Consider the following 13053-nt stretch of genomic DNA (forward strand, 5'->3'; position numbering starts at 1 on the left):
CAGTTGATCAGCATAGAGAAAACAGTGTCATCCTTAGAAGCTTGAAAATCCACAAACCAAAGTACAAGACTGACCATAAGAAGCACAGGAAGGACAGAGAGAGAAGCTTATAAAAAGAGAGCTAATAAAACTTAAGGAGCTGAATTTATCAAAAAATCTAACCTGCATGTTATGAGCCACTGTGTTGATGACAGCACCGTTGGCAGGCTTAGGCTGCATGTTACGAGGTTAGCAGATGCTTTATTACAGTGTAAATCTTAGAACCTGATTAAGAAATATGCACTGAGGTGTGTGGTCAACAGGCCTTGGTAGTGTAATTTGAAGAAATTGGTTGAGTTTGGGTCATAGCTACGAGCCATATGGCACAATGAATGAGTGTATGTAAGAAAGAGGCTTTTATTTTGTAGAGTCCCTTTAGTCTTATTTTGAAAGTCTATCATGGATGTGTGTCAAGGGAAGGGTCATGCCCAGCAGTGATATAGAATCCATTTCTAAATATGAAATCACTGGTTTTCCATGTTATTGGGTGAATAGATGCTGTATTAGAGCGTAAATGGGAGACTTTTATTGTGAAATTCACTCTGGGGTATGTTTTGAAAAGGTCCCTAGAGTCTAATAGAAACAAGCTGGTAGAGTTTGGGTCATAATGCTGAGCCATTTGCATCAATTAATACACAAGTATAATATAGAGGCTTTTATTTTGTAGGGTCACTGGAGTCTTATTTTGAAAGTCTAGCATGGTTGTGTGTTGAGAAAAGGGTCAGACCCAGCAGTGATACTTGATGACTTTCCAATCATTAAATCACTCTTTTCCCCTGTTATTAGGGCAGTAGATGAAGCGGCAATGGGAGGCTTTTATTTTGAAATTTGCTGTGGGGTGTGTTTTGAAAACCCCCCTAGAGTCTAATTTTAAAAAAGTGGTTGAGTTCGGATCATAATGTTGACCCATATGCTGGGAAAAAAATATGAGTTTAATGTAGGGGCATTTATTTTGAAGGGTCCCCGGAGTCTTATTTTGAAAGTCTATCAGGGTTGCGTGTGAAGGGAAGGGTCATGGCCAGTAGTCATATTGTATCCACTTCCTAATGTTAAATCAGTGTTGTCTCCCTCCATTAGATTAAAATGTGCTGTTTAAAGTGGTGGAGGTAAAATCCTTTGAAGCACGGTTACCTTGACGACGTTAACGAGCCTGTCAGTGACAGAGAGACATGCGCATCACTTTCGTTCCTTAGTTCTCAGGCTTTTTTGAATGGGATTATCAGCTCCGAACAAACAAGTGCTGAAGACAAACCGTAAATGGTATCTAAAAAATTCTTTCAGTCTAAGCGAGAGCTATCCTTTGTCTCCGATTGGGGTAACTTTCATGGCTGTAGCTCATTCACAACCTTAATGGGAAGGAGGAATATAAAGGTTTGAGAAATCCTGCTGGTCTCATTGATTAACATGCAGCACAATGGTAGAGCAGAACTCTCAAAAGCAAAACTTTCCCTCCGAACAAACGAGCGGTGAGCCAAAACCGTATTAGGTATTCAAAAAATTCTTTCACCGTGAGCGTCAGCCATCTTTGGACTACAACTGGTGTAACGTTCATATTTCTACAATATTTCGTCTAGGCGTGGTGACGATGTAAAAAAGTGTATAATTGTCAAAATCTTGATTTTGGAGTTCGGACAGATTTGTTACCCCCGAACAAACCTTTTTCCTAGCTAAACGATAAAAGATATCGACACACTTCCTTCAATGTGAGTGCTAGGAAGGTCTGAGGAACAACTTCACCAAGGCTCATGTTGCTACGTCGAATGGTTCCCGAATGGGAGCGATACGAAAAAGTCTGTTTTTTTGAATTTTCAGTTCGGATTTTCAGAGAGCTCTCATTGGATTTCTATTGGGGAAGTTTGGACTTCTTCGTGGTCTGGGCCAAACTGTCGGAAAACCGTAAATGCCACACAAATGAGGGTTACATTTCCTGAATCCTGACAAAAATCCCTACGTTTTGATGTAAAATTTATCTAGATAGAGTAAAAGATGAGCGAGTGAGTTGAAGCTGTTCAGCATGAGTGAAATGTTTGAAAACGCTAGAGTGGCACACTCTAGCAGCTGAACATTCCGTCCATAGACTTCCATTATAAATTTGAAAATCTTTAAAAATTGTTTAAAAGTTTGAAGCTTCACTGAAGCAAAACTGTAAAAGTTAGCAAAAAGCCGAGTTAAACTGTAATAGCAGAAAGATACGGAAACATTTTAAAAGTTGAATGGTGTTTCTAGCTGAAAGTATGCAGAAGTAGTTAAAGAGCAAAATAGCAGAAGATTTAGCAGAATTTTAGCAAAATGCCATTCATTTCAATGAAGCAAAAATTTGCAGAAAAAGCAGAATAATTTAAAAAGCAAAAGAGGTAGAAGTACAAAAAGACATAGCCGACATGTCCTAAATTAGCTGAATATTGTGAAATTTGAATGGTTGAAATAGCACAAAGTATGCAGAAGTAGTAGCGTTACAAAAAATGGTTGGAAGAATAAAAATAATAATAAATAAAGAATAAAGAGAAACAGGATCTCAATAGTGTGAATGCCTACAGCATTCACACAATAAAGAGAAACAGGATCTCAATAGTGTGAATGCCTACAGCATTCACACAATAATAATAATAATAAAGAATAAAGAGAAACAGGATCTCAATAGTGTGAATGCCTACAGCATTCACACAATAATAATAATAATAATAATAAAGAATAAAGAGAAACAGGATCTCAGTGTGAATGCCTACAGCATTCACACAATAATAAAGAGAAACAGAAAAACAATAAGTGGGAATGCATAAGCATTCCCACTTGATTAAAGTTTTCATAAATACATAGTTTATCTGACATAATATGTGTGTGAAGTGTATTTGTGCTATTAAGCAAAACTACTGCCCAACATGATTTTTTATGGGTCGTATATAAATTACTTTAGACGTAGTAATATGACTATAGATGTAAAGCCTACGTAGGAACATCACAGCCAGCCTATAAGAGGATGAAGAGTGGGCCTTTCTTCAGATCTAGAGGAAACTTCCAGGCAATGTGGAAAGTCCGACTTTAGAAAACATGCTGGACAGCTACTTCCAGTAAAACATAAAGGGTTTATGAAAAAACATATTTACATTTTTTTGGATTTTATAGCTTTGGATAAAAAAAAAAAGACTTTAAGTAAACTGTTGATCAAAGATGAAAAAATAAAATGCAACAAATCTTATCATTCAGTACTGAAAGATTCAACCCAAAATGTAAAAATTATTTTATATATAAGCATTCATTAGAGACATTTGAACTCTTTATCTCTGTCTAATTATATACTGAATGTAGCTTACAGCTAATCAATTCAGTCAATCCGGAAATTAAATATTAAAAAGGGAAAAGAAAAAAAAGACTTATGTTATGCTATACAATCATAGGCAAGACTAATGAATTTTTAACCTTCACCAAAAAACAAAAAAGGAATAAAAGGTAAAGAGGTTTTTCCAGATAGTTCCTGTTTTCAGGTGTATCCAAGGAAAGTTAAGTGAAAGGAAAAAGTCTGTATGAAGGAGGTTAATAACAGACAGGAATAACAACAGCCTGAAGGCAGCTGTGAAACACAGACCATTTAAAAGTAAAAGACTCACAGGAGGTGTACTGAAGCTGGAGTTAGAATGAAGCAACAGATACAGATGTTTAGGCCAATTTGACTTGGTGTTGATGGTGCAGACAAATAATATAGAATAAAGAATCTATAGCTATATACCATATAAAAGATACAATATACTATATATTGTAGACTGTGCGTTAACGTTACCCGGAGGTCTGGAGACGCTACTTTGGTGTAGCTTCTATATCTTGAAAAGATGAGAGGCGGTGTCAGTGTCGCCGGGGTCTTGTTAAGGCTGGTAGCGGATGGAAAGAAACTGTTCTTGTGGCGGGAGGTTTTGGTCCTGATGGACCGCAGCCTCCTGCCAGAGGGAAAAGACTGAAATAGTTTGTGGTTGGGGTGCAAGGGATCAGCTACAATTTTTCCTGCACGCCTCAGAGTCCTGGAGACGTACGGATCCTGGAGAGATGGAAGACTGCAGCTGATCACTTTCTCTGCAGACCAGATGCAGTCTGCCCTAGTCCTTGGTGGTAGCAACAGTCTACAAGATGACGAGGTGAGGATGGACTCAATGGTGGATTAAACGTGCACACTCATTATCCTTTGCAGGTTTAATTTTTTCAGCTGCTGCAGGAACTACATCCTCTGCTGAGCTTTCTTGGTGAGGAGTTGATGCTCAGATCCTAATTTAGGTCCTGTGAGATGATAGTTCCTAGGAAGCAGAAAGACTCCACAGTGACATTTGTGGAGTCACAGAGGGCGATGCGGACACTTGTTTGTGGAGAAGATTATGTAGAATGGCTGAAGGCCGCCATTAGATCAGTTTTCTTAAAGCCTCACATGTACCAGTTATGCCACAATGCCAAGCTGTGTTAATGCAAAATGACCCGTTTAAGTGCGCATACTTTTTTTTTTAAATCAAGATTTATATTTAGAAGCATGTACTTTTGATTTTCCTTCCACTAAGCTTTCCAATATTATGCTTGGAGAGTCTTCTAAACTGCACTAAAAAAAAATAATCTATAAATAAGTAATAATTTCTTAAATTAAGTGTATTTACCCCTAATTTAAGTTGGTAAATAAATTGGTTTGCCAATGGAATTACTAATTTTTAATCCTAAAATAAGATAATTAGATAATATGCACCTTAAATGAGAGAATGGAATTGTTCTCTTATTTTAAATGCTAATAATCTTCTTCCATTGGCAAAGTGTCTCACTAACCTCAATTCAAGAAAAATGCACTTATTTAAAGAAAAACCTGACTTATTTAGGTTTACACGTTTTGCACTGTATATAGGTCATTACTTAACAATATAATATCAAAATTGGTTGGAATAATCAGAACCAACAAATTGTTATGCATGCATCCTTCTGTATTTAAGGAACTGAGTTTTACTTGTACGTCCACAAAACCCCCAAAGAAAAGTTACAGATTCAAATACACAACAACTGCTGCATCCTTGGTAGGTATTTTATTTCATATATAGACGCTTTTCTGTAATCAAATGTGAGTGCAATCAAACAACAGCAATACAAACATTACCAATGCAGTCTGAGAACCAGGGACAGGGTTAAAATTGGAAGTTCACTCACTCTACACAGCGAGCAACTAGAAACCTCGTGGGCAACATTTAAAAAAAAGAAAAAAAGAAAAGAGATCTGTTTTCCTCCGTCAGGAGTATTTGCTGCGCCTCAGACGATGTCGAGGAAGTCCAACCAGTGTTACAACATCCGCCCTTTTTTCTCCTCCTGAAGCCTTGGGTCCGACTAACAATCTGGCTTTTCATCAACCTCCCATACCTCCATCATGATTAACGTCATTTCGTCCGAAATCGATCAACAAAAATAAAATCCAAATCATTTCTCATGCGGCCCATCAGAGTCCAGAGAGCTTCTGGGTTCAGTCAGCCTCGACCAATGGCTGTCCTCTGAGGATGATTAGAAAAAAAACAAAAAAACAAAAACACATAGCTGTACATTTAGAACCCAAGTCCTCATGCAGTGCCCCGCAGTTGTGGCACGTCATTTATATTTGCACAGGTGGAGGTGAGGGGTGGTGTGTGTGAGAGAGAGAGAGAGTGTGATGTTTTTTAATCGAGGGGAAGAAGCAAAGGTGTTAAGAGCACAAAGAAACATGAAGAATTACATAAAAAGTCTTTATCTACCACGCGTGTCCTCTTGGCCCTCAGTTAAACGCTCTCACATACACACCCTCTCTCCGTCAAACACCCGCTCACAGACATCATGCGCACAATAGGTCCTCATATCATTGTGAAGTCTGGTGTCCAACATTCAAGAAAACAAAAAGATTTCCAACGGTAAAAATCCGTTTCAACCGTCAAAACGCCTCAGTTCTTAAAATCTATACAATTTTTTTTTATTTTTTTCTTTGTAGAGTGATTCAGCTTCTCCTCCTGGGGTGGGATGGGGGTGGGGGTAGGGGGGGTTCAAGCAGTTATGCATGTGTTCAGGTGTAGTCTTTGTCCCGCCCCTGCAAAAACACACACACACACAAATGCACGACCAACACATACACACTCACGCATTCCAGCACACACTGCATGTCCTCTTTTAGTGGAGAGAGACACGGCGCAATGGAGAGACCACCCTCCTCCTGGTGGATGCTCGGATCACCGGAAGGAGACAGGGAAGCTTCCGGCGCAGCTAATATGGGTCTTCCAGGTCAACGGCACTCTGGGTTCGAAGGAGAGAGACAGAGGACATGAAGACAGATGTGCATTAGGTTTGGCACTGCAGTCAGACTTGCGCCACTAAAGCCTAAACACAAATTTTTTTTCCTAACACTGAGTGTTGATTATCCCTAACCCAGCCTGTACAAAACACAACCAGAACATCAGATGACTCACCTCGCAGAGAATCAGAATAGTCAGACAGGAAAAAGGAGGAAAAAAGATCCTGAATGGAGCAACAGCGTGGCTCTACCTTCAAGCTTTATGCTCTAGATCGGAGGTCTTCAACAGGGGGTTCAAGACCCCTAGGGGGTCCACAGATGTACTGCATGGGGGTAGCTAAAGTTTTGGTTAATTAGACTTTTTTTTTTTTATATATTCCCCTGCTATTTTTTCCACTAATTAAAATATCTTTAAATCCACATTAACATGAATTCAACACACTGTAGTAAACAGATAAATGGAGGCAGAAGATGTCTTTCAGTCAAGAAATGCTCACATTCAGCGACATAAAGGAGCTCTTTCAAACTGGGCACCGTTTCATTCACAACACCTGTCCCATCAACCAGGAATCAGAATCAGAACTACTTTTAATAACCCCAGAGTGAAATTATTTACGTTACATTACTCCATCTGTAATAGAGTGACTATAGGACCAGTTTGATATAACACAATTTCATCATATATATATATAATTAGGGGGTCCCTGCTACATCTCGCCATCAGTTTGGTGGTCCTTCGCCTGGAAAACGCTAAAGACCCCGCTCTACATACTAGGGATGGACTGGCTGCCTTCATTAGAATATGGCAAAGGGGAAAAAAATAAAAAGATGAGATACCAGAGAAAGAACTAAAATAAGGCAGTTTTTTCTGCCGTTGGATCACAGTAACACTGTCCTGTATTGTGGGTCTGCTGGTTGAAAGAGCTACTACAATGAAAGAAAAAAAAAATCTTATATGTAACATTTCAGTCTTGGGGAATCAATCCCCAAGTTAAATCTTTAGGAAAGATACGAAGGAAATTTTTAAAGTGCTGTTATTTCATGACATGGAAGATAATAGAGGGTTTCCAATGCTTGTAAAGAACATAGAACAATGCAGGGGTACCGCTGCTTCCGCGTATTGCTGCACTCTGGTATAGCTGGTATTTTAAACAACAAAATAAATGAATAATTAAAGGTTGGAATTTAAAAGAGCGCCACCTGGCAATAGACTGCATTATGAGAAGAACACTGCTGCCTCTTAGTTCCTTCCTGGATACATGCTTTTTACTAACAGGTAAAAATCACTTCTTAAGAACATGACCAAGAATTACTTTTGGTACTATTTAGGCAGAAAAATCCAAAGAAATTAATTAGCCTCTGTTAAAATTGTGGGGTTGAGCACTTCAATAATACCAACCTGTCATCACATCTTTATTAAAGTCCATTCTTAGTAGAACAATAATGAATAAGTGGTGCGTTTTCACATAAAAAAATAAAAATGAAATAAAAAGTCTTTAGACAACTCGTAGACTTTGATGACTCAGATAAATGCAAGGAGATGTAAGCTTTTATTCATAAATAGGGTAATCCTATCATGGCTCAAAGTTTGTTGAATAGTGTCTTTTGATAAAAAATTGCAGCGGGGGGCTGGGCTTTTATCATATTGTTCATCATTATCAGAAAAAACTCCTAGTCAGGATGATCATTTTGATATGTAATCTAAATTACAATTTTGAATTAGGTTTAAAAAAAGAAAAAAAAAGTTTTGTGAATTGTGACAACTTTAAATTTTAGTTTTTTTCCCTAATAAAGTTGACAAATTCAAAGACCAAGATCAAATTTGGTTAATAATGCATGTTTAGTGATATTAATCATGCTTTGTATGTAACTGGTGTCCTGAAGAAGCTGATTTTAAATGTAGATATTTTTTTACAGAAGTATTTTTTATTATGTGGCTGTGATTGATGCAGCATGTAGTTAAAGCCATACCTTTAGCTAACAAAGTCTGTAAAGCAGTAATGTTTTTAAAGTTTAAAGTTTTTCGTTTATTCTAAGTTATCATACTAATACCACAAAATACTGTAATCAGATTTTTGGTCTATATTTCCCAGCCCTAACTGCAACACACATTTTTTTTTAAATCTAACAATCTTGAAGGTAGAAAAAAAAAAAAAAAAAAAAAAAAAACAGAAATCAGTAATTCAGGACCCCAAATGCAAAGCAGAATTTAGTGCATTCCAGTGTCATCACGCACATAATGAGTTGTTTTGAAGCATTAGGAACAATAAACATGGTGCAACCTCTATTACAGTATAGGAATCTCTTACTGCCACATTCCTACTACACACACACACACACTATTCCCATTCAAAACAATTTAAATGGCTTAATGCCATCCAAAAAGCTGAATTTGTTCAAATCAACACAAAATGCACAGAGTCCCCATCATCCTCCCAATAGAAATAACTTTCTAAAAGAAATTAACCTCAAACACTGCATTTTAGATCTTTTTATTTGATAATTTTGTTACTTATGCAGGAGTCATTTGGTCCCACTTACAACCGATTTTTTTAACAGATACACACACATACAGTTTATTTAGCCTCAGATTACTAAGTGCTTTCTATACTGAGCAGATAATTGCAGTGCAAAGCATTACCAGGCAAGCAGTACTTCCTGACTGGCTACATTTAAAGAAGAGTAAACAGTGTAGATGAAGTGTGGAAGAGTTATATTAGTGAAAGGAGTAGATAAAATATGTTTCCTGTTTAGCCTGACTAGATGATTGTCATTACTCTGCTGAGTTCCTGAGGGTCCTTCTACACCATCTTTCCCATGAATATTATACACTTCAATGTTAACATAAACCCCTCAGCAGAGAGGGATCAAACATATTCTACCACAAAGAAATGCACAACTGTTCAATGTTAGCATATGTAAAATCATCAGGTGGATGCACATCTTTATAACATCAGAATAACCCTGTACAGAAAAGTTAAATTTGGGATTACTGATTCATTCTCCTGTTTTCATTGTAAAAATCTCTTAACTTCTTTTTGTTTGGATCAGAGTGCCTGGGAAGACACACCTTTCTGTTCCAGTGTTTGCTCGGCTGGATGAGCGTCCATGATTATAACTCCACTAAATTTTGTAACAAGGATCAAAAACAAAGCATGTAGAGTTTGCTGGGCTTGACGTCGAACAAAACTTTTTGTTGGATGTTGAAAATATGTATCAAACGAGAGGGAAAGCAAATCATGCTAGAATTTAGGTACAGTGGGCGTTTATGGTGTTTGTTTTTTCTTACGAGTACCAGGATTATGAATCAGATTTTTTTTTAAGAGTGAAAGAAATGGTCAAATCAACAAAAAGATGGTTCACATGATCTAACAAAAAAAAAACTAAATTGTGAAGAAAACCTGCAGAGCGATTTGTTAAGTGGAGAACATAAAGACAACAAAGAACTAAGTGCTGCAATGTTGTCATCAGTGGGTTGCCAAAAATATTAACTTCCTTTAAAAGTATTAATCTTTTATTAGCAATTTTGTTACTTTGAATAAATGGTCTGGAATTGTATGAAGATTTTCTTTATGCTTCTAACTGCCCTTTAACAGGGAGGCCGGCAAACATGGAGGGTGTCAAATGTTTCACCAAAACAGAACACACTTTATTAGTTTTAAATCATGTAAACCTTTTTGTGTTGTTTTTGACACTCAGGTGTTTTAATTCCTCCTCCATGTATTTTGAACAGGTGCTCTAGCTTTATTGAGCTGTGATTTGGGGGTTAATGAGGCCACCTGAGGGACTAAGCACATGACTGCTGGCAATAAAAGCAGGTGTGAGAAAATATTTTTGTCTTTTTCCATCTAAGATCTTTTTCCCCAACGCTCTCAACTATCTTCGCTCATTTATTATTCCTACAAGAGTTTCTTGTCCTGCTGTACAAAGAGACTCCGGGTCAAAACATGGGGTAAAAGGGCATGAGACGGCAAAGCGTACTGCACAGCTGTACTCCAGTTTCTCCCATATAGGCGAATGAGGGGTGAGGCTAGAGGGCGGGAGGAGGAGAAGGAGAGGAAGGAATGGGACGGAGAGAAGAAGCCCAAAACAGATACAAGGATGTTTCATTTTGGTTTCAGCAACCATGTCTGCAAGAATCAACATACATGCTGACTGGTTTCTACTGGAAACAGTGGTGTTATGTTCTCAAAGAACGTCCAAGCTAAGTTGGGTAAACAAAAAATAAGGAAATAAAGAGTATTCTTCAAACGGTAGAGTGGTGGAGACAGAATTTGAATACACAGAAAGGCTGGTTTTATCTCAGTATGATTGACAGATATTCTTAATTTTAAGAAAATCACTAAATATTGGCCGATCTGCCTAGTCAAGTTCTGTGACTGGGGATAGAGGAGTGAGGTCATCTCTGGAGGAGGGTGGATGATAGGCTGCGAGCTCAGTCAGAGGAGAGACCAGATGTTGGGGCATCTTGGCTACCCTCTACTTCCACGGCAGCGGGTGAGGGTGGGGGTGAGGGAGGGGAGGCGGTCTCCTCCTCTCCGTTGTCATCAGAGCTCCTCCTGGCTCCCTCGACAGCGCCCTCCCCTCTGTGATGGTAGGCTGCCAGAGATTCCTCCAGCACTGTGCGATACTGCCCCCGGTGGTGCAGACGGAACTGCCGCAGAGCCTCCATCAGATGAGCTGCCGTGCCGCCACCTCCCTCCTCATTCTCCTCATCATCCTCCTCCTCCTCCTCTCCTCCCCCCTGAGGTGACACGCCAGGGTAAGACACTGCAGATAGCCTCTATGTTCAAACACATAAGAGCATCCATCCAATAAGCAGCCACACAACATCTGCCAGAGAGGTTATTCATTTTCACTGTGCTGTGTAACAAACTCAAGGAAAAGTGGAAGCTGATATGTTGAACTGATGCTGATTTATAAGCTGGAAGAGAGAATTTTAACCCATGGTTGCCTTCAAAATGAAAATAAGTTATTGTAGTTTCCCAGCAGCGGTTGTACAAGTCCATCTAAATATCATTAAATTAATGTAAGTAAATAAATGTAAAATTGAATTATTCATTTTAATACAAATGTTTATTAAGAAGCTGGCTGTTCGCAGAATGCTGTATTGAAGGATCATAATGGAAGATTGAGTGGAAGGAAAAACTCTGATAGAAGAATGAGCAGAGGCAGGAAAGTCAAGAGTGGATGAGCACAGAAAATAAGTTCATTTTAGTCCAATATAAAGTTTTCATAGCTCGTGATGATTTGGGGAGAATTTTCACTTCCTGCTATGAGGTTGATTGGATTAATATATGCTAAAAAAAAAATCGGTTTAGAAGTCTAGAAGGAAACAAAAGAAATTGACCCTCCCCTCTGCTGAAATTCTGTCATAAGTACCAATAACCTGCTTTAAGATGATGTGCTTGCTTAGACGTAAATCCCTCGGTTTAAACATAATCTGTGGCTTAAGATGTTGGTTAGATGTCGGCGCAGTAATTGACGCAAAATGAGCCTCCATCAAGCAGAGCACATAAACGTTTGCGGATCTGAATTCAGTGAATTAACGGAATATTTTATAAGCCATATTTTCCATTGGTACTGATCAGCTGATTATTGATGCTTTGTGTTCAGCCCTAATGCATTTGAATTAGATGAAAATTTAAACATTAAATAGAATAAATGTATAGCTGGACTGTAAAAATATGATATAATTGTGTTTTTTTTTTGTCTGGCATTTAGAATGTTGTTTTATCAAGCAAAAAAAAAAAAAAAAAAAAAAAAAAAAAAAACAGGAAACGTGTGCAAATAAAACAGCTAGTGGCCTACTAGGGTGTGCAATCTATATCTGCAAGAGGAAACTATTTCCCAAAACCTACAGAAGAAAGAGTTTGTAATCCTCACAAGAAACATGAATTTAAACTGTTTTAAAACAAATAAAATTAAATAAATTTAATTAATTTTATTTTTTACTATTCAACTTTTTTTTTTTTTATATATCACTAGAAACTAGCAGTGTAATGCTTGAAAAATGATTAAAAAGTTTATATTTGTTGGTCGACTTCACCTTAAAAAAAAAAAAAGGCTTGATAAAAAAAAATGTTATCTTGTTAGTTAGGTTATAAAATAAAACCACCTAAAAATGGTAAATGTTAGTTTTTATGAATTTTTAAATAAGTCTTTCTCTTCTGTATGTTATGGTGTCACCTTTTAAAGAGGCACGTTGGATTTCGCACTTAGTTCTGCACATAAACATCCTGCGTTTGTTTGGCTACATGTATGCAATAAGCAGAAACGGTTGCACTGGATGTTTTTATTGGTGGCGTTTCATCCCTAGTAGAAATATTTTCAGTTCATTTTGTCTTTTTGGATCAAAAACAGGCGATGAAGTCAGTGAAAGCTCTATGTGAGACTGATCAGTATAGATCTTTCAGTATCTTTCAGCTGACTAAGTTTTGCTGCTTTAACAAACCAGGATTTAAAATATGTGAAAACTCTTTGTGCACGTCGTTTCAATGCAGAACATAAAAATGTCCCTTCATTCATTCTTCACTCAAATCACATTCCCATTACCTCACAAACACACGGCACATAGCCGCACAAACATGGATGTGCTTCTTGGTATGTCTATGAGATCATGTTTGGAGGGTGTGGAGCTGGAGGAGTAATTTATAGAACATTTAACTCACCCCTTCCTCTTCTCTGTAAGGGTTCAGTTTGTTGTACACCGCCTCTATAACACTGCGTCTGCAAACAGAAAAACAAGCAAA

At 37.8% G+C, this 13053-nt stretch overlaps 1 protein-coding gene across 2 annotated transcripts in view; it reads right to left on the reverse strand.

The window, feature by feature from the left end:
• Positions 1–5062: 5062 nt before the first annotated feature.
• Positions 5063–13053, reverse strand: part of ppm1bb (protein phosphatase, Mg2+/Mn2+ dependent, 1Bb) — a 37054-nt gene continuing 29063 nt past the window's right edge. The window contains exons 5-6 of one of the 2 annotated variants that reach the window (XM_038282514.1): positions 12973–13030; positions 5063–6303 (exon numbers count right to left, since the gene is read on the reverse strand). In XM_038282514.1, the coding sequence (XP_038138442.1) occupies positions 6274–6303; positions 12973–13030 (88 nt within the window). In that variant the 3' untranslated portion in view covers positions 5063–6273. Of the gene's footprint in view, positions 6304–9436; positions 11046–12972; positions 13031–13053 lie in introns of those variants that run through there. The other variant, XM_038282513.1, reaches the window with a different exon arrangement.

The sequence above is a fragment of the Cyprinodon tularosa genome, unplaced genomic scaffold, assembly GCF_016077235.1.
Source record: "Cyprinodon tularosa strain WSP-4 unplaced genomic scaffold, ASM1607723v1 ctg185, whole genome shotgun sequence".
Classification (NCBI taxonomy): domain Eukaryota; kingdom Metazoa; phylum Chordata; class Actinopteri; order Cyprinodontiformes; family Cyprinodontidae; genus Cyprinodon; species Cyprinodon tularosa.